At 41.3% G+C, this 22,659-nt stretch overlaps 1 protein-coding gene across 4 annotated transcripts in view; it reads right to left on the bottom strand.

Moving 5' to 3' along the window:
- The window catches only part of LOC122809252 (myosin-10-like), a 3,714,157-nt gene that overhangs the window by 514,812 nt on the left and 3,176,686 nt on the right, over positions 1–22,659 (bottom strand). For all 4 annotated transcript variants that reach the window (XM_044080584.1, XM_044080595.1, XM_044080606.1 and 1 more), the window contains 2 exons: positions 9,959–10,120; positions 9,545–9,673 (listed from right to left, as the gene is read on the bottom strand). In XM_044080584.1, the coding sequence (XP_043936519.1) occupies positions 9,545–9,673; positions 9,959–10,120 (291 nt within the window). The remainder of the gene's footprint in view (positions 1–9,544; positions 9,674–9,958; positions 10,121–22,659) is intronic.

Raw genomic sequence — 22,659 nt, 5'->3', positions numbered from 1 at the left:
CTTAGAAAGTATCTCCAACTGATTTCCTGGTCAAGTACTATGGATTTTTAAGTGACACACTTTAGTCTGAAAACACTTTCTTTATGCAGTATTCGACTTTTACTAACAAACTCTTCTCAGGTAAACCTGCTGAAAATTCTGGCAGTTTCTTCAATGTGCACGGGTTTTCAAGGGCACCTTAGTAGGTTTGACTTGAAGTTTACTACGAATATGCAACAACAAATAATATTTTTTTTTTAGACTTGGCTCGGAAATGGATAAAAAATTATAACATTAGTGCCTCTGTACACAGGAAGCTCACACTGGATGCAAGTGCTGGAGAGGGTGACTGATAAACATGCAGTAGCAGAAGGTAAGATGGGAGATGAGCAGTTAGTATTCAGACCAGGGTATAGTATTAGCCCAATGTCTGCAGTGAGACAGACAGTGGAGAATAAATACAAGAAGAGAAAAGAGTCTAATCGGGCATTCCTAAGCATGGAGAAACCATATGACAAGGTCTCATGAAAGCTAATTTTGGTAGTCCTGTGCTGGTTCAAAGTCCCAGAAATATTAGTAGAATTAGTGCAGGCTGTACACATTGATACAATGTCACAAGTATAAACAGTTTATGAATTCATACAGAGGTTCCTTGTGGGAGTAGGTGGCCATCAATGCTCAGTTCTGAGCCTACTCCTATTCATACTGGTGATGGACTACAGGAGCAAACAGGTTGGAGGGGACAGATCAGCAAAGCTGTTGAATGCAGACAATATCGTACCATAGACTCTGAAGGTGACTAGAATGCAAAACTGAATGCTCATGGGATGAAAATGACTACAGACAGAAAGTACAGTTTTGTACCTACCATAAATGTAGATGTTCGAGTGCTAATACAGCTGCAGTAATCACAGATGGGTTTTCTGCCGTCAGGCGGTCCCTCGGTCGGCCGAATTCCAAAGTCTTGGTCCGGCGTCGGTTGTTGTCACTTTCTCTTCTGACGTCAGTGAGGCCAGAGTATATAAGACACAGCCGACGCCATGTTCTTCAGTCTTTCTTGTCCCAGATGTCAGGTGCCCCCAGAAGGAAGGCAATACATAAATAATGCATATATGCATATACAAGCAATGTAAAATAAACCAAAATCAGTGGTTGCAAGCAAACAAAACATAGCAGGATAACCCAGTCAGGTAGTATGAAGAGGTTGTTAGGCCCCATGCCTTTACCAAGTGGGGAAGGAGGGAGGGAAACCTGTACTGCAGCTGTATTAGCACTCGAACATCTACATTTATGGTAGGTACAAAAATGTAGTATGTTCATCGTGCATACAGCTGCAGTAATCACAGATGGGTAGAGTCCCAAAGCTATGCACAGGGTGGTAGGTACTAGGAGGAACTGGGATGAGCCAGAATGCCCTGCAAAACAGCAGTGGCAAAGCCTGCTCTTGTTCTGGAATATAAAGGAAGGTGGTAGTGTTTTGTGAAGGTATGTACAGAACTCCAAGTGGCTGCCTCCAAAATATCTTTGGTAGGAACTCCTCTGACGAAGGCTGTAGAGGTAGCTGTGGCCCTGGTGGAGTGTGATCTGATACCTGTAGGAACAGATTTCCCATGATAGGAATAACAAAACCGTATGCAGTGGCCTATCCACTTTGAAATAGTCTGTTTTGTAACTGGCTTCCCTTGAGCCCCTACAGCATAGGACACCAAGAGTTGTTCTGATTTCCTGAAGGACTTTGTTCTGTCCAAATAATAACGTAGCTGCCTATGGATGTCTAAAGAGTGTAGCAGCCTTTCCCCTTTGTTTTGAGGATTGGGGTAAAAGGTAGGTAGGTGTATGGCTTGATTTAAAGCTACCCTGGATACCACTTTAGGCATAAATGATGGGTTGGTAAGGGAAACCCTGTCCTGATGGAAAATGAGAAAGGGCTGCACCGCCATGAGGGCCTGTAGTTCAGAAACCCTACGAGCTGAAGTGATAGCCAGAAGGAATGCTGTTTTCCAGGACAAATATTGCAAATCTGTTGAGGCAGCTGGTTCAAAAGGAGGCAATGTTAATTTTTCTAGAATGTAATTAAGATCCCAGGCTGGTATTGGTTGCTTCCTTGGTAGTCTTATATTCTTAGCCCCTCTGAGGAACTGTCGTAAGAGTGGGTGAGAAAATAAAGGAGGATCCGTGTTGAATTCTGCAGAAATGGCTGAGGCATGGATTTTTATGGAAGAAAATGAAAGTCCACTGTTCAGCAGCTCAGCTAGATACTGTAGTACCTGAGGCAAGTTCAGTTTTCTAGGGTCCTGGCCTCTTTTCTCATTCCAAGAGCAAAACCGCTTCCATTTTGCGGAGTAAGCTTTTCTAGTAGATGGCCTTCTGGCCTCCAAAATGACATCCTGCACCTCCTTGGAGAGTAGGGTCTGTTGTGGTGTTAAGGAATTTTCCATGCAGCGAGATTGAGTGTTTTCAGCTGACTGTGAAGAGTTTTGTAGCTGTGCTGAGTCAGCAGAAGAGGCATTAGAGGGAGGGACCAGGGAGGAGTATGTGTTAGGCTCCTCAGGAATGGGTACCAGTGTTGCCTTGGCCAATCTGGAGCAATCAGTATCATCTTCGGTTTGTCTGTTCTTGCTTTCAAAAGCACCTTGGGCAGAAGAGGCAGAGGTGGGAATGCGTAAACTGTCCATGCTGTCCAACTGAATGAAAGGGCGTCCACTCTCCAGGCCTTTGGATGAAAGGTCCTCGAGCAAAACTTTTCCAATTGATGATTCCTGTGGGAGGCAAAAAAATCTATGTCTGGCCTCCCCCACGCTTGGATTATTTCTGTAAACACCTGAGGATGTAACTTCCATTCATGTGGATCTGTCATATTTCTGCTTAGATTGTCTGCCATTGTGTTTTCCAATCCTGGCAAGTACTGTGCTTGAAGTTCGATTTGCCTTTCCAGAGCCAAGTTCCAAAGAGTCATGGCTAGTCTGCACAAGGGGGTATGAATGTGTTCCTCCTTGTTTGTTTATGTACCACATTACTGTGGTGTTGTCTGTTCTTATCAGTAATTGTCCTGGATGCAGGAAGTCCTTGAAAGCTGTAATTGCATTTATTACTGCTAGCATTTCTTTTGATTGATGTGAAGGTGCTTTTCCTTTTGGGACCATTTGCCCTGAATGCACCTGTCCGTCATGTGCGCCCCCCAGGCGTAATCTGAGGCGTCTGTGGTGATGACTTGCTTTGCTTGAGGCTTGCAGAATGGGAGGCCTGTGTTTGCTTGACATGCTTGGGCCCACCATAGAAATTCCTTTTGCAAACATGGAATTATTGGTAATATTGTTTCCAAACTGTGACTGTGTTGAGACCATAGGTTTTTTAGGTACCATTGAAGTTTCCTCATATGCAGCTTTGCACATGGGATTAAAAGAATGCAAGATGCCATGAATCCCAGAGCCTGCAGGATTTTCCTTGCAGTAAGCCTGGTACGTTTTGCTAGTATTTTGAAGTACTGAGATAGTTGCCCCTGTTTTTCTGGCGTAAGGTAGGCCATCTGGGTGTTTGTGTCCAAGTTGGCACCCAGGAAAGTTATTTTCTGAGATGGTGTTAGCCTTGATTTCTCTTTGTTGATTGTATATCCCAGAGAAAGCAGTAATCGTGTCACATATGCCAGATGTTCCAGAAGTATGTGCTTGCTGTCCACTTGGATCAGGCAGTCGTCCAAATAAGGGTAAATTTGTATCCCTTGAAGTCTGCAGTAGGCAATCACTGATGCCAGGCACTTTGTGAATACTTTGGGTGCAGTAGATAAGCCAAAGGGCAATGCAGAGAATTGATAGTGGATTGAACCTGCAAGAAATCTGAGGTATCTTCTGCAGCTTTGTCTGATTGGGACATGCAGGTATGCCTCCTTGAGGTCCAATGTTACCAGCCAAAACTCCTTGCCCAGCATGGGAAGAAGCTGCTGTAATGTGAGCATCTTGAATTTTGGTACGAGTAGAAATGTGTTTAGGATGGACAAGTCCAAAATGGGTCTCCAGTCGGTTCCTTTCCTTGGTACCAGGAAAAGTCTTGAATAAAAACCTTGACCTTGTTGTTAAGTAGGTACCTCTTGAATAGCTCTCATGCTTATGAGCTTTGAAATTTGCAGTTGTGCCTCTGCCCTTTGATTTTGTGGCAGGTTTGGCATGCCTCTCATTTTTGGAAGAGTGTGAAATTGAAATTTGTAGCCTCTGTTTATAATGTCCAGGATCCATTTGTCTGTTGTGACAATATGCCAATTGCTTGCAAATAATGCTAGTTTCCCTCCCAAAGGTGCTGCCAGCTGAGACATGTTTGGCATGGAAATGAGGGAGTCATTGGGTTTGCTTCCTGTATTGTTGAGCACTGTCTTCGCCACCTCTTGGTGCTGGAGTTTGCCATTGTCGGCCTCTATATGATCCTTGTGATTGCCCTCTGCCCCTTGTGCGTCTGTATCTACCTCTTTGGGGCTTGTCAGTGGCTGGAAATGACCAGTTTTTTGAGGGCCAATTTCTGCTAAAACGTGGTGGTTGGACCTGTAAGAAAGCTTTGACAGTTTGCATAGATTTGGCTTTTTCTTCCATTTTCCGTAGTATCTCCTCAGCATTAGTACCAAACAGCACATCCTTTTGTAAAGGAGCATCTAGAAGTTTAGCTTTCACATGATCAGGCAAATTTTGTTCCCTAAGCCAGGCATGTCTGCGAATGACTGATCCTGTAGCAGCCACTCTACTTGAGGCCTCTAGGGCATCATAACCACATTGTAAGGTGTGTTTACCCACTTGCTCTGCACTATGCATCATATCCTGTACCTCCTTTAAATCTGGTTGTTCAGGTTGAGACATTTTATTCCTTAATTGAGATAACAGGAACTGTTGATATTTAAGCATATGAAACTGACAATTTAAGGCCCTCATGGCTAGGGTGGCCGAGGTATATACCTTTTTACCCCACCTTTCTAAAGATCTTGATTCCCTTTCTGCAGGGAGTGGATTCTTGGCAGTGGAGGCCTTCAATCCCTTGGGGCCTTGTGAAATGGTTTCAGGGTCAGCATTATGGCTTTTGAAGAGAAATTGGTGAGAGCTGGGTACTCTGTAATACCTATCAGGTTTGACTGGTGCAGGAGGCAGAGAATCCGGGTTAAGACAAGCCTCGAATAGACATCATCCAGTATGTCCAAAACAGGGGTATAGCCAGAGGTCTGTGTTGAGGTAACAAAAGAAATTCCCTAAGTCTTTTCTTGGAATCTGAAAAGTCTTGGCCTTCCCAATGGAAGTGTTCCCTCAAGGTGTGCAAGGTTTCCCCAAAGGAAAAATCCTCAGGAGGGGATACAGAAGGAATGGACTGTTCTGCATCCGAATCCTCAAAAGGAGAGTAAGAGTGTTCCTCTGCATCAGAATGTTCTGATAAAATGGATCCCTGACCCGAAGAGGGAGAATCTTCCTCCACTCTGGGTCTCTCGTCTGGAGGGGGTTGAGAACCTCTGATAAGAGTAATTAAATCCTCAGCCATTTTAAGCATCTGTTTTTTAGGCATGGGACCAGGAGATGGGCCCTGTGCAACAGGCCTCGTGGGATGCCTGGCTGCTTTGGATTTAGTAAAGGCCTTAATTGAAAAAGAAGATGAGGGCCTAAATACACCATGGGTGGAGGTGGACCTGTCCACATTAGTAGGCTCAACATTAGCAAAGGCTTCGGTTGTAGTCTGGGAAAGGGCCGAGGTCCCAGCGGTCTCGGGTACAGAGGACACCGCCAAAGGAGTGTCGTCGGTAGTGAGGGACTGCAAAGGCGTCTCGCTGAGAACCGGACCACGTGTAGCCTGTTTTGGCGTGGTGTCGGCGGGGACCGCGGGCCTCGCGTGTCGGTCCTTTTCCTTGCGTTTTTTGGACAAAATAGTAGTCGGAGTGTCCGACGACATTTTATAATCAAAAGCTTTACCAAAGTAGTGCTGGGCGAACTCCGCCCGACGCTTAATAGTGCGTTTATTGAAGGTTGCGCAAAAGTAACAGCCCGAGACGTCGTGGTCTGGGCCCAAACAAGGTATGCAGAGGGAATGGAAATCCTTATGCGGTATTTGCTTCCCACAAGAAATACAATTATTAACTTTTTCTGACATCGGTCTGAGGCAAGAAAAGTTTCCCCAACGGGGTACTTAGCTTTAATGAAGACTTCGGTTCCAAAATTTTCGTAATTCAGGAGCTGGCCGACCGGCACTTGCGAACTGCTTCTGCTTCTGGCACCGCGCGGCAAAAAAGACTGAAGAACATGGCGTCGGCTGTGTCTTGTATACTCTGGCCTCACTGACGTCAGAAGAGAAAGCGACAACAACCGACGCCGGACCAAGACTTTGGAATTCGGCCGACCGAGGGACCGCCTGACGGCAGAAAACCCATCTGTGATTACTGCAGCTGTATGCACAATGAACATCAGGACAGGACAGTGGTCATGGCAGCAAACTGGGGAAATCAGAAGAACTTAATAATTAAAATAGAGAAATACTGGAACATGTTAACAGCTTTAAATATCTGGAAGGTTTGGTTGAGGAGACAGGAAGTCTGAAGGAGGTCAAAGCTAGACTCAGAGGTGCCACAGCCATAGGGTTACCACCTGTCCCTCTTGGACAGTCCCACTTTGGGCAGTTGTGTCCAAACTAAAAAATGGCAAATGTCCTGAGATTTTAAGACAAAATATACTTCTTAAGTTTTCTTTAATAGTTGCATAAAACAGTTATTGTGTTTCTGGAACACATAAATACTATATAATATAGCATAAGCAACTCAAATGCTATAAAAATAACCTTTTAGTTTAGCAAAAAAGTGAAGTTCTGTCCTTTGTACTGGCTGTGGGTATGTTTTTTCCTGCAAAATCTCACATTTCTACAAAAAATGTTCCACTTTGGGTATTTGAAAAGGTGGCAACCCTACACAGCCATGACATCAAGTGTCAGGCGTAGTATATGACTGAAGAATGACACAGGAACCCACAAATAATGTGTACAAAACTGTGGTAAGATTAGTGCTTCTTCTGAGACAGAAACATGGGCAGTGAAGGCAAAGCAGCTGAAGAAGCTTACTGTAATGGCGATGAAGTCATAGCAGTAGCAACAACTACATTGAAGATTAAATAGATTGTGGAGGTTTTGCCACATGTACAGGAAAGCAGAAGATAACCTAGTAAAGCAGATTCGAGGACATAAAGGAAGAAGGCAGGAGGAGGTGAGGATCATACTTCTCAATTGTCCGGAATCTGGTGGAAAATACCAAATTTAGGTTTAAAATAATAGGGTTCCCTGAAATTCCAAAAGGCCCCTTTAAAATACGATTTACTGTTTCCTGTTTGCTCTAGCCAGCGACATCAGTGACCTTAGGTTTGAAAATATAAAGTTAATGTATTTAAGATAGTCCCACTACAGGAAGTAGAATAAAAGCTGCAAAAATTAAGCTTGTACTACGAACAGGTAACATGTAAAGCCACTGGATTACACAGGGATTCACTTAATATGCGGGCTTTTATGTAACTCAATGGAAAATGAAAGAATAAAAATGAAATGGCAACTAGTAGGTTTATACGAAACCTTTCTACAGCTCAGCTTCTTTTTAAATTTCTTTTGCAATGGACCGGTGTTGGAAACCAAGAAGATGTAAGCCTGTTTTAGAGGACGGAACGCTAGAAGATTTACTGGTCATCATCAGGATGTACAAGAAGCAGATTTACTAAGTGTGACTGCCAGATACTATAATTCTTATTTATATATCTCCTGATGTCCTTGCTCATTAATTCTTGTCAAATCCAAAAATACTGGAAATGAGTAAAGCAAAAGTCTAAAATCAGAGACCATGTTTTGCACTGATCTGCATATCTGTGAATTGGAAGTGTGAAGCTGATATAAGCAACTGACTGTAATTCTCAGTAACATACCAGAAAGCCAAAACTTAAGAGAGGCAAGGCAAAAACATGAGGCAAAATCAGGATTGCTCTAAAAATTCAGACTGTGAGGGACACTTGAGAAGTGTTGTTGACTGTTTAATTTACTTTTGCTCACTGCTTAGACAAATCGCTTCAGCAAAGCCCCAAAAATTATGTATTTTGCAGCTAAGCGCAGAAACAATTTTCTTTATATCAGTTTAGTTGGTGCCTCATCTTCAAGGTAGTTTGGTTCTTGTTTAGGTATACGCAGTTATGACCGCAGAATGACGTTGCAAATGTATTTGCTTTTTAAATTCCTTGAAGTAGCTGAGGCATAAACACTATTGCTTATGTACTGCTGTCACCTGATGGTGAAGTACATTTTCTACAGGAAATGTGTTTTCTTGCAACTTAACTTTATTTGCAGAGCAAAAATGTACTTTTGAAAAAAGCCTCATTATACACGTGTCATTATTAATACATCATGAATAATTGGCATCTCATTTAAGTTCCACAGCAGATTATTTATTTTGATGTAAAAACTCTAGGAGGTAATTTCTCTGCTTAGATTATTACAAAACTTTAAGAATGTTATCTGACTTTTTGCCTAACAATTAAAAAACAGCCCTACCCCCAAAATTGTTTTCCTCTATACTCTACTAAATGGTTTCTGACAAATTAATGCAGAAAAACAGTGTTAGTTTCATTTACTCACTTAGTTTATTTAAAAAACTGTGTTCTGGGGTGTTATCCTATCATCCAACTGGAAGTGGGAGGGGTTATGTTGGTTTGATAAACAAATGATATACTAATAAATTGTATGAATTTTTTTGCCAGGTGCACTGACTTTTTCAAGAGCCATTGTCCAGATTTTTAGTATCCGAAAGTCAAGAGGTATGACGAGGATGTCCACTGAAGTGACAGAATGGCTACATGATAGAAGACTTCTGAAAACTGAGCAATACTGTTGAACAGGGTGGTACAGTGACGAACTGACAGAGATGGCGAATGGGGATGTGAAACCTTGACCTTGTTTGAAAGCAGGAAAAATGGCATTAATGGTGATATAAGAAGTTTACAGCAATCTTGGACTATGAGTATGGAAACTCTGGGAACTCACAGCTGGTAACCCAGGATATTACACCCTTCAGGTAATTTGAGTGACAGACAACTATCATTTGATTGAAGTGACTAACTCTACAAACCATATTACAGGAAAAAGAAAGCTTCGGCTGGGAATCACTGCAACCCAGACAACTTACAATATCCTGTGATCAGCAGCTGCCAGACAGCTTTGCTAAGAATGGTGCTTGGGCTTCTAAAGGCACTTGAGGAAGGACTATAACATACTATGAAATATCTGATAAATGTTAGTCTGTTTTTTTTTTCTTTTTCTTTTATACAAATAGGGACCACAGATACTTCCTTTGCTTGTGACTTTTACATCAGCATCTATTTTGTAGAATTTTACTGTGAAATCTGCTTTACACTTTGCTTTACCACTATGAGTGTATGCTTCAACAGCAGTTTAGACGATGAACCAGGTGTAGTTATCTAAACAGTGCTGCCTGGGCAACCTGGATGCTCAATAAAATAAAACACACAAATCTTGAAAACAACTTGATTATTCAGCTGCTTCAACTGTAACTTAAGAAATAAACACTCACTTCTGTTAACTGCAGCAGTTCAGCCTCTAGGCTCTTCAGCCTCTTCTCATTCTCTCTGGACTGGGCAAAGATCTCGTCTCGAGCACTCCGTGATTCTTCTACTTCATGAATCAGTTCTTTCATTTGAATCTGCCAGCATATGCAAGAGGCAAAAAACACAAATTCAGTTTATGGGCTTGTTTTCATACATTTCCTAGCTCAAAAACAATGCAGTCTTGACACAGCTACATTAAATGATTGTCACAGTGCTTCTTTGACAAAAATTTTTTTTTTTTTTTTTTTTACTTTACTGGTGAAAACAGATACAGAACAATGTCAAGATCACAGTTTTACAACTATGCAAATGGCAGCAGTGAGCATACTCGTCTTTGCCACAGTATTCTTTTCCACCCTTTCTGTTGCTCTGCAACTCACCTGTAATTTCTTAAGCTGCTTAATGGCCTCATCTCGCGCTCTATTAGCCCCGTCAATTTGTCCTTCTATTTCCTGCAGATCCATTTCTAGCTTCTTCTTAGCAGCAACAGCTAGTGCTCTCTGTTTCCTTTCATCATCTAGCTCTACCTCCATTTCCCGGAACTAGGACATGAGTTAAAATAAAAAAAATGAAAGAACAGATTTATTTATTTATTTACTTTAAAACTTGGTATGAACAACTGGGCAGACTCTATTTACAGTGAACACTTTTGGAAAAAATTCTAGTAAAATCTGAACATAGAACAAAAATAGAATTCATCAATGCAACTGGCAGTACAAGAGTAAAACTGTAACACATTAAAATTAAACCAAGCATAATCTTGTAAATGCAAACCAGAAAACAAAATCCTAGAGACACATCTAAACACATGCATGACATGGATGGACGAAACTGTGGCTTCCATCCTATAAGTGGCCGTCATCTACTGATCTGTGAAAACCTCACCCTCAGCTTACAGTGAAACATACTGAAAAGTCTCAGATCAATTCAGCATCATTACTTATTATTATTTTAGAATTTTTTTCCTTACCTCTTTTTTTGTATTGGAACACCCTACATGAAGTTGCCTTGAATTCAAGATGGCAGCTGCTCAAGAAATTCTTCAGAAAGACATAAAAGTAATCTGTCTGTCGCTGGGACATATTACCAGCATAACAAAGTTAACATCCCCAGATATTCAGGAAATTACATAAGTACTAGCTAATCAAGAGCAGCAGATGCAACAGGTCCAGCACTCACTCATACAAGAATGAGCTGACCTGGCGGCAATCAGTGCTAAAACTAAAAACATTAAATACAAGTACAGACTTTGCTTCTGGAAAATAAGTTATAGGGAACACTGAACAAAGAAACAATTTAAGAATTTTAGGACTGCCTCAGTGACTGGAGGGTGCAGATCCTCTTGAACATTAAAAAAGAAAAGTATCTGTTACTGAGACTAAAGAAGCCACAAGTTTAGGCTTTTACAACTCCTTGTTCCCTAGGTATTCATTTTAGGTACTTAGACTACAATGACAGGAAATGGATCCTAAGAAAAGTCATAGAGTTGTCTACCAGCTTGAAAACAGCATGGGAACAAGTCAAGAAAATTCTAGACTACAGTGCCACTATTTACAAAATGTAAAGGACGGCCACTTTTCTTAAATCAGGGTAGGGAGCTAGATCTACCTCAAATTCCCAGCAACAATAATTCTGGCCTAAGCAAGAGTAAGTAAAAACAAGAGAGTAATACCACTGCCAAAACTTTAACAACGACTAAAATAAATAAAATAAGTGAATTAAAATCGAGATGAGCACTTTCGGCTTAGCCTTCTTGAGATCTGAAGAAGGCCAAGCTGAAAGCGCTCATCTCGATTTTAATTCACTTATTGTATTTGTTTTAGTCATTATTAAAGTTTCTGCTGTGGTATTACTCTCTTGTTTTTACTTACTCTTGGTTTCATGTTATTCTCGAGAGTAATTTTACTGGTCTTACTTGGATTTTGTGCTGAATTCTGGTAAAAGGAATGCAGGTTTTTTTTTTTTACAATTTCCTCAGATGTGGTATATTTCCTAAGATTGGCAAGCCTCTCAGTACAGATCTTATGCAGAGTTAGTCCAAACAATTTCAACAATGGGTGCTTCTGGAGACTGCAAGACAAGAGATACACACAAGACTAATCCCTTGTCATAATCTTCTCTGACAAAAAAAATGGATAAAGCTACAACAATGGACCTCAGAAAAGCCATGTATCTCCCCAGTGACAAACAGTGAGAAAAAATCTGCATTTACCCAGTGCACTTAATGCAGAAAATCCCAATATGAAATAAATCTAGAAATTAAAATCTACATGAGATGAAGGATAGTTGGTTAACTAAGAAGGGCAAATTAATGTTCCAGTGAAAATTCATCTTATTTAAATGCACTTCCCTTTTTTAAGGTATATACCAGTAATTACTGTAGGATAATAACTGAGGTAGGATACTTATGTCCAGACTGTTACTTCAGGTAAGGATGTACTCTAATTGTTTTTTGTTTGTTCTCTTTTAAAGATGCTTTCTACCTATGTTATCAAAGAACTGTATCAGGTAACGGGTCATTTATGCATAAATATCAGAGATTATATGACATTTCTTAATGTGTACAGTTGTTTCCTATCATATACGTTTAGGTTTAAGAGTGTTTCATGTGCAATTTGTTTATAGACATATAGATTATATATGCATACATAATATATATATATATATATATATATATATATATGTACATACACACAGACAACCCACTCCTCCTCCTACCACCCAACACTACAACCTGTGAGAGATGCACTTATCTAGCCAAACTGGAGGTAAAGCTCTTTCTAACCAAGACTGAACTTGACAGTCATGAGGAGAAGGTATACATTTGCACCACACCACACCCATCACATAGTCTCACTAAATCTACACCACCAAAATTCACATACAGTAACACAAAAACAGTTGCGGAGGCTCTCAATAATAATCTGTCTAAGCAACAGAGACCTCCAAAGCAGAAAAGCAAGCAAGCTCCATCCCCCAACACAACCCAAATGACACATAGCCCACAGACTCAGTGTGCCACTCAACCACAGCCAATAAGGCAAAACAACATACCCAACACACTAGTCATAGGTGACTCTATAGTCAGGCACACTGATGTCCCACTCACCAGGCTAGACAAGGAGAAGGTTACTGTCAGCTGCCTGTCAGGTGCCAAGATCTGCCACATAACCCACGCACTCAGGTCACTCCACAACAAGTACAAATATGACTCTGTCATTGTCCATGTTGGTGTGAATGACCTGAGACGTACCTACCTGGTCTACATGAAAAGAGACATGGAAGAGCTCTCCGATCTTGTAGCCCAGGTAGGTATGACCCTAGCCCTGAGTAGCATTCTGCCATCGCCCAGAATGACACCACAGTACACGGACAAAATGACTGACTTCAACAATTGGCTAAGCTTCTGGTGTCATTCTAAGGGGATCCAGTATCTGTCTGCTTGGGATGGTATGGTCGACAGACCACGATGCTTTGCCACAGATGGCCTGCACCTGTCGCCCCTGGGATTCAGGATACTGGCTAAGGCTCTTGCTGCCCCTATAGTGCCTTTTTTAGGCAGGGTTCAAAAAACAAATTCACCACCATAACAGGAACAGGCAAGCAAAAACTGAGGGTAATGCTACTCAATGCTAGAAGTCTAAATCTCAAAATGCACTCACTCGAGGTACTCCTTAAAATGGAGGACATTGATATCTGCGCAGTGACTGAGACCTGGTTCAAGGCTCCAGAGAGCACCCCTGCACTACCAGGCTATAACTCATACCACACTTTTCGGCCATGTAACCTGGACCGAAACACCAAAGGCAGAGGTGTGTCCATATTCATTAAGAATATCCACACCTCCAGGCTAATTGCTCAGCATAATGCATCCGAGGTTATCCAAATGCAACTAACTCTGGGCAAAACTGCAATCCAAATTGTAGCTTGCTACAGATCTCCCACCATGCCCCAGGATTCCCACTCCTCTTTTCTTGACGTACTGGAAAATATTAGGGTTCAACCAAACACCCTAACAATGGGTGACTTCAACTACCCCACCATTAACTGGGAAAACTACTCGTGTACCAACTCCTTAGCTCAACGCTTTCTGGAATTCATAAACTCCAATGCCCTAGATCAACTTATCCACACTCCCACCAGGGGCAACAATATCCTAGACCTAGTCATTACCAACATGAGTGACTGATATTCCACACCTGAAGTCAACTCCTCGTTGGTCCGATCCGACCATAAGCTTATCATCCTTGATATCCACATCCCGCCCCCACCCCCATTAAGGAAACCACAGTAAAAAATTTCTCCAAAGCCAACTTCATGCTTCTTAAGACAGAACTGGTGAAAGTCATGACACCCATGCAGATGGACAATACAGTTACAACTGCTGAATCCTACACAAATGCACTCTATAAGCACTTACATGAGTGCATGGATTGTGCTATCCCAAATAGAACCAAGACGCTATCCTCCAAAAAAAGGAAGCCAATCTGGTGGTCTCCTGCCATAAACAAACTGTACAACAGAAGGAAGAAACTGTTACAAAAGAGAGTAAAATCCCATGAGTGGAGGAGCTCCCTGGTCAGCCTCAGTAAGAAGCTGATATCCTTTATAAGATCCTCCAAAGCAAGCTACGAAAACAAAATCGCCACTACATCCAAGGACAACCACAAAGCATTCTATAGCTATGTCAAGAATCTAGATGGCAACACCCAGATCTGCTCTGAGTTACAGCACAAAGGCACAAACATTACAGAACCAACTGATATTGCCAACATCCTGGCAGATCGGTTCAGTGCTAACTTTACCCCCCCTCTCACCCCTTAAAGGGCCCATATCTATACAGGAAGAATACAGAGTCCCTGTAATCACAACTACGCAGGTAAAAGCTGCACTCTCTAAAGCCAAAAATACAGCATCCATGGGACCTGACAACATCCTAGGCTGCGTTTTACACGAACTTCAGAACAAACTGGCTCCCCACTTAAGCACCATGTTCAATAATAGCCTCGCATCAGACTTTGTGCCCACTGAATGGCGCACAGCAACAGTTATCCTACTCCACAAAGGAGGAGCCAGCACTGATCCTGGGAACTACCGACCTATTAGCCTGACAAGCCTGGTCTGCAAGGCCATGGAACCTATCATCATGGAACTCATAAACAAATGACATTGGTAACCTCCAAACTCTGGATCCCACCCAGTTCAGGTTTGTGAAATGCAGATCACGCCTACTAAACCTGATCGACTTCTTCGAGGCAGTCACCAAAGCCGTGGATGAGGGTAAGGTGGTTCACACAGCCTATCTTGACCTTGCCAAGGCTTTCAACACCATCCCCCATTCTGGAATTACAGCTAAACTCACTAAACTAAGTATAAATCCCTACGTCACAAGATGGGTTGCCAACTGGCTCACTGACAGAACCCACACTGTAAAAGTTGCAGACTCCAAATCTGACCTCAAAGCAGTGACAAGTAGAGTACCACAGGGTTCTGTCCTGGGACCTCTCCTGTTTGGTATCTACTTCTCTGAAGTACAGGCTAACACAGAAGGCCTCTGGCTAACGAAGTTCGCAGATGACTGCAAACTAGGAGCCATAATCAAGTCCCCAAAGGATGTGGACATCCTACAGAAGGGCCTCACTGAGACAGATGCCTGGTGTGAGAGCCATGGCCTCAAGCTCAATACCAAAAAGTGCAGTGTCATCCCCTTTGATAAAAACTCTGTACCCATGAACTACCACATCGGCAGCAATCTACTTAACACCAAATGCATGATAAGAGACCTTGGGACCCAGGTGGACAGTAGTCTCTCCTTTGATAGTCACATCGCCACAGTAGTCAGGAAGTCCTTCTATGTGGCACACCTCATCATAAAAGGGTTCCTCATCCAGGAAAAAAGAGGTCATTGTTCCCCTCTACTCGTCACTCATTAGACCCACTATAGAGTACAACGCCCCTTTTGGAATGTACCTCTCAAGACATCTGCAGCAACTGGAAAGGCCACAGAAGTACCTCACAAAGAGGATTACTGGCCTCAAACAAATGCCCTACACTGACCGCCTCAAAAAACTCAAGCTTTACTCTGTAGCATATCACCTACTCTGAGGTGATCTCTGCCTAACATATAAAGCTATGTCAAACCCAGAGCTGTTGGACATGCTACACCTAAAGAAATCCCAATCCTTCCGAGCTACACGCTCTAGGGACCTAAACCTTGTCACCACAATAAACAGGACATGCTGGAGGGATAGATTCCTGTCCCAGAGACTTCCTATACTCTGGAACAAGCTAGCCATCTATGTCAAGTAAAGTTCTTCATTAGCACTTTTCAAGAAAAATCTTGATGAGTGGATGGGAAATAGGAAATACACCCCGGGGATCACTTCTGTGTCTCTGCTGGACAGTGACACAGGAAAATAACTTTCTTGGGTGGTGTAAGCTATGGTACCTTGCTGGCTAGACTTAAGTAGGCCCTTGGGCTGATAGCCTAGTACCTACCTATGAACCTATATACATACATACACACACACACACATATATATATATATATATATATATATATATATATATATATACACATACATACACGTTTGTGTGTATGTATGCTTTAAGGTTGTGTCTGTAGGGGAGAGATAGTGTGTTTCTGTATTATTGAAGTGGGTGGTTACTGTCATCAACTCCATTTTTACCACTTTCACATGAGTTTGGGGTGTCACATCAACATTAGTCATTGTGACCAAAAAAACTTGAGCCAATGTTTATGTCACCGGGTATCTATTCCTGAAAATGGTGGCAGTGCATGTATTACAGCTAAGGTCAAGACACCAAATGTCACTCACATTGTAGCTAACAATAACAATATAATAACCGGGAGAAACAGTTGGGGGTTACTATAAATTATATTAGGACACCAGGCAACATTATTCTTATGAAAGTGATCTTAATTCAGTAATGGATCCCTATCCAGACAGAAAGCCACCGGGATACAACTGGGTTCTTAACAAAACCAAGGAACCATGCTGTGTTTGGGTTAACAGGTTGTTATGTAGGAAAAAGTTGAGAAGCTGAGAGTGGATACAGCATTCTAGTATACTGGACAGAAGAGGCAGTGTAGCAACTGGTAACTGCAATTGCTTTTTTGGAGTGGTTTTTATTTTTTAAATGCCATGTCATGTACATTGGAAATGTAACACAGCATGCAGCCTGACATCCTATTTATGTATAAATATACAAAGAGTATGTGTTATTTCTTAACATGTACGGTTGTTTCCTAATATATATACAGTTAAGTTTAGGAGTGTTACACGTGCAAGTTGTTTCTACATTAAGGCTTAAGGTTGCTTCTGGAGGGAAGAGATAGTAGGATTCTTGTGTTACTGAAGTGAGTAGGTACTGTCATCAACTCTGTTTTTCCCATTTTTCGATGGGTTTGGGGTGTCACATCAACATTAGTCACTGGGGCCAAAAACCTAGAGCCAATGTTTATGTCATTGGGTGCCATTTCCACTGAAACAGTCGTCCAACAGCATAGGCCACTGGTCAGAGAAGGGTCTAAGGTCAACAGAGATCAGTCTGAGAACCTGGACATTGACTGGAGAGAAAGTACAACAGTTCAAGGAAGTATTAGGGACTCTAGCACCCCAAGAAGAGGAGGAAACAGGTAAAGTTGAAGAAGAATGGCACCGCCTCAAAACAGCATGTGTGAGGATTACAGAACAGACATGTGACCAAGCCAGGTATAGAAATAAGATACATAAGGAAAGCTGGCGCTGGAATGCAGAAGTCCAGGAAGTCATAAAAAGAAATAAGGAGTAGTGATGAAATGGGGAAAGCGCAAGAAACAAGGAGAGACCAAGTGAGTCAATGCAGGCCTTTAAGGAGAATAACAACAATCATATAGAATATTAAATCCATAAAGTAGCAGAAAGTATCCTAAGAACTTCGCCAACACAGGAATGGAGAAAGGAGATTCTGCTGAGATGGCTGCAATTAGGGAAATAGACAACAGGCAAGAGGGGGCTAGAATTTATTGGAGAAAACAGGCAATGAAACCAAGGTATTGGGAGCAAACAACTAGACAGAGAAAGGTAAGAGAATGGGAAGATGCCAAAAATGTATTTGGACTGTAGGTTACAGATTGCATTCCCTATCAAGGATTGATAGAGTACAGGCAAAGAGAAATAAATAAGGGGTCCTAAATGAAAGACCACACTGGTAGAGTTTTTAGTTGAATTGAGAACAGAAGCCGCCATTAAAAAAGGAATAATTAGTACAGCATATAAAATATTGCATGATAACTATAAGAATCAATCAAAGGAGGTTAGAAAGGATTGGGAAGAGAGAATGTATAAGCAATTCACAAAGAAACAATAGGAGGATATATGTATATCTCCCAAATATGCAACAAAATCTATAAGATTTAGGATTTTTGCTTGGAAATGTTTGCATATATATTTTTACACTACAAGACGGCTCCAGGGAATTTTTCCTCAGGAAGACAGTAAATGTTCGCGGTATGATGGGGGAAGAAAAGTAATTGGGAACATATTTTTTGGGAGTGTGGTGAGTTTGCAGAGCTTAAGGATTCGCAGATGCTGGGTGGGCAGACTGGTGTGACAAGGGAGATGACTTTTCTAAGCTATGACACACAATTGGAACTGCCTAGACATGGTAAGGCTTTGCTGTGTCTAATTATGGTGTCTGCTAAAAAAGCAATTACTAGAAAATGGAAATCATAATCTAAACCAACTATACTAGAAGTAGTGAATACAGTAACACAGATAAAACAACTGGAATCGAGACTTTTAGAAAAGGGTAGTAACAAACTACATAGCAAAATATGGGAATTGTGGGAACAATACATACAGGGGAGGAATGAGGCTTAAAATAAGGTAGGACTTAAATAAGCTATGTAATGTCTGACTGAAAATGATTGGGTAGATTATAAGTGGCATATAATGTTTGCAACTGGGAGTGTTTCAATATGGTTTGTGATGTAAAATGCTTGCAACTAGGACAGTGTCGGTGTGGTTTGCTTTCATTTACATAAATGTATGATTGCCTATGTCACACATGATGGTTTAACAAAGATGTTTCTTGTAAAAAAAAAAGGCAGGAACTGAATAACTTCATGTAATGTTATTGAGGTTACATGATATATAGCAATATATGTGAAGTATAATGTTTGTAAATGTGAATTTGTTAATACAGTTTGATTACTTTTATATACATGTAAATTTGCTGATGTCACAAGTGATAATTCAATAAAGTCGTTTAATAAAAAAAATAAAAGAAGAGTGCAGGAAAAAGTGGGAGACAGGCTAGGAAGGAATACTGGTTGGCTAACAAAGAAGCTAAGAAAGGAACTGCAATGCAAAAGAATAGGGTATCATAGGCACAATATCTGCTTCTGGAAAGTGACTCAAAATGTGGCAAAAAAACTATATCAGGTTGTAAGACAAAGACAGAAAGATAGAGAAGATAGTCAGGCACTGTTCATAAGGGATGCCAGAACAACCTGCTCAGCAGTCTGCAGGACATCAAAAGCAGATGGAAGGAGTACCTGCAGCAGCTTCTAAATAAAGAATACCCCACAGAAATTATACTGCCCCAGACACAGCCTACGATGAGTGAATGAAGAGGAGCCCACCCTAGAAGAAGTAGGAATAGCACTAAGGAAAATTACATCAGGGAAAGCAACAGGCTCAGTTGAGGTCACAGCACACATGACAAAGATGCTGGGTGAGATAGGGAAGCAATGGCAGTGTGGAGAGAAAGACATATCCCAGATGACTGAAGAATAAGCATACTCATGCCACTGAATAAGAACAACAGGGATATCCGCAACTGTGAGCAGTACAGAGGTATCAAACTCCTATCACATTACATGAAAGTTCTAGAGAGGGGTGACTGATAAATGGATACCAAAGTAGCAGAAAGATGGGGGATGAGCAGCAGTTCGGATTCAGATCAGGATGCAGCATAACTGACCTGATGTTTGCAGTGAAACAGATAGTTGAGAAGAAGCAAAAGATTAGGAAAGAGTCCAATGAGACATTCCTAGACTTGGAGAAAGCATATCACAAGGTCCCAAGTAAGCTGATTTGGGCAGTACTGTGGTGGTTCAAAGTCTCAGAAACATTGGTAGAATTAGTGCAGGCTATGTACAAGGACCCCCATGACTCAAGTACAAGCAGTGTTTGGTCTTACAGAGGGATTCTCAGTGGGAGTGAGTGTGCATCAAGGTTCAGCTCTGAGCCCACTGCTGTTCATACTGGTGATGGACTACATTAGCAAACAGGTCAGAAGTGACATATCAACAAGGTTTCTGTATGCAGAAGACGTGGCATTACAGGCAGACTCTGAGCACGATCTTTACCAAAGCTTGGGAGAATGGAATGCAAAACTGAAGGCAAACGGGATGAAACTAAGTACAGGTAAGACAGTGGCAATGGCAGCAAATAGGAGAAATCAGAAAAAGAAGAATTGAGATAGAAGGGAAAATAGTGGAACAGGTTAATAGCTTCAGGTATCTGGGAGGGGTGGCTGAGGAGAAGTGAAGTTTGAATGAAGAGTTCAAAGGTAGAATCAGAAGGGCTGCTTCCAAATGGCACAGACTGTATGACAGCAAAATGCCAAAGAAACTGAAAAGTATGGTGTACAACAATGGTGAGACCAGAACTAGTGTATGGTACAGAAACCTGGACAGTAAAGGCAGAGCAGAAGAGGAAGCTACAGGTGATGGAAATGAATGAAGGGTCCGAAAGGCCTGAGAAGGGAGGCAGGAAGCACACTGTGGGACAGACGAAGAAATGAGGACATAAAAGGAGAAGTCAAAGTAGCTCCAATTGCAGAAAAGATCAAAGAGAACAGATTATGGTGGTTCGGGGATGTGTGCAGAAATGCAGAAGACAATCTGCTGAAGAAGATTTAGGACAGACAGGAAGAAGGCAAGAGGAAACAAGGACGTCCAGCAATGAGGTAGTTACATTGTGTGACAAAAGACCTGTGAACGTCAAGCATGAATGTTGAAGAAGACAACGGAGGAAGATGCGAACAGTTAACATGACACCAAGACCCCATGCAGAAAATGGGAAAAGGGGGTATTGATGATGATTATGACAGACTTGTTTCCAGGATGTAGGGATGGGAAATTCTAAGATAGAGTGATTGATTAGAGTACTGATGAAATAAGCAAGGGATTCTGAGGCTAATGATAACAATTTGGTGGGTAGGTTATCTCTAGATAGAGTTTGAGTTTGACTAGAAATCATCTTATTTTTCTAGTAGGCATGGGCTGGAGACAAAAGGTAGTGGGATGATTTGATGGGGTGGCAGTTTGGAATTGGGTATTATTAGGAGGGCTGACAGACCTGAAATGATTTACTGACATTGACAGAGTAGTTATTAAATTCATTTGCTATGTGGTCATCTGAGTTGTTAGGAAGGAGGCTTGGCTGAGTAGGTTTGCCTGGATGGAAAAAATTATTTATGGCAGACCAGAAATTTCCATGATTTTTGAAAAGGCATATTGTAGGCTGAGGTAGTATTTTTTGTTGTCAATATTGTTTGGTCGCATGGCTCCCTTAACTTTTGTTGCATGATGGTAGTTTTGTTGTTTTGTGTGGTTCCCTGAACTTTTGTTGCATGAGGGTAGTTTTGTCATTATGCCATGCTTTCCAGGTTCTATTTCTAATTCTCATTAATTATTTTGTTTTATGAGATGATAAAGGAACTAGGTTTGATATGACCCATTCTCTCCTGCGGGGGCTTCGGTGTTTAGTATAGCTAGAAAGGTATTATTGAAGTATGTAATGGCCTACTCAAGAAGAAGGAATTTTATTCCAAAATGGTAGTCGTCTGAATAACACCCTCTCCTCATAGCTCCAGTTAACCGGATTTAATTAAATACCTCTTTTCAAACTATATAAGCTAAGATCTAGTGCAACAAAATCTTCTTATAGGAACCTTCATAAAATAGACTTCAGATAACTAGATACAAGCCAGTTGTAAAGGAATACTTTATTACAGTCTACAACCAAGGATAAAGATTGTACACGTGGTTCATTAGAGGCCTGGAATTTCAGCACCGTCGTACTTCACAGCACCCAATAGACTGCTTGCTGGAGTACTACAATGCCTAAAGAGCCTGAGCCCATGGATATAGTCAAACGACTAAAACCAAGCTATCTGCTTTATCTGTATCACCAGAAAAAGACACTAAAAGGTTAAGGTCTTCTAAACAGTCCCAAGAACAACACAAAGACTCGTTAAAATCAAAGTCTGATACTAATCCACTGATGGATGAACTGAAAAATGCACTGCTCCCGCTACAGTCAGCAATACACGAGCTAACACATAAAATGAATTCATTTAGTACTTCAATCAACAAGATCGCTGACCGACTAGACTTAGTAGAAGAAAAAACTAAATCAAATCAATTTGAAATTGACCACATGAAAGAAATGTTGCAAGCATCGGACAAAACACTCTCTGATATGCAAATTAAACTAACGGATTTGGAGGAAGCCAGAAGTAGGAGGAACAATCTAATCATTAGAGGTCTTTCTGAGTCCTATGAGGCAAACCAACTCCTTGAAATTGTTACCCAAATGTTCTACGACTTATGCCAAGGAATAAGTCCCCCATCCAACTTTGCCATCGAGAGAGTACATAGAGCCCTACGTACCCGACAAGTCAGTGAAACTCCTAGACCGTTGTATGTTAAATTACTAAATCACCAAGATCTGCAACTTATTTTATCAAAATACAAGAAAAATAAAAAAATTACATGGAAGAATCAACCTATCTCGATTTCACAAGACCTACCTCTAGAGATTAGAGAAAAACGTCGTAAACTGGCTCCTTACTGTGCTGAGCTTATATCGCGCAATATTAAGTTTCAAATGAAGTTTCCCTCCACATTATCCTTTACCTTTAACGAGTCCAGGTTCAACATTTCTTCCCCTAAGGAAGCGGATTCAGTTTTTATAAGTTGTTTTGGTACAACCCCTTCCAGGAAATAAAGTTACTCACTTTGTTTTTTTACATATATCAGAGGCTATTTAGTTTCCTTTGGTCT

The sequence above is a fragment of the Protopterus annectens genome, chromosome 1.part1 (assembly GCF_019279795.1).
Source record: "Protopterus annectens isolate FY-2018-M chromosome 1.part1, PAN1.0, whole genome shotgun sequence".
Taxonomy (NCBI): Eukaryota; Metazoa; Chordata; order Ceratodontiformes; family Protopteridae; genus Protopterus; species Protopterus annectens.
The sequence above is the reverse complement of the archived record's forward strand: the minus strand, read 5'-3'. Positions and strand labels throughout refer to the sequence as shown.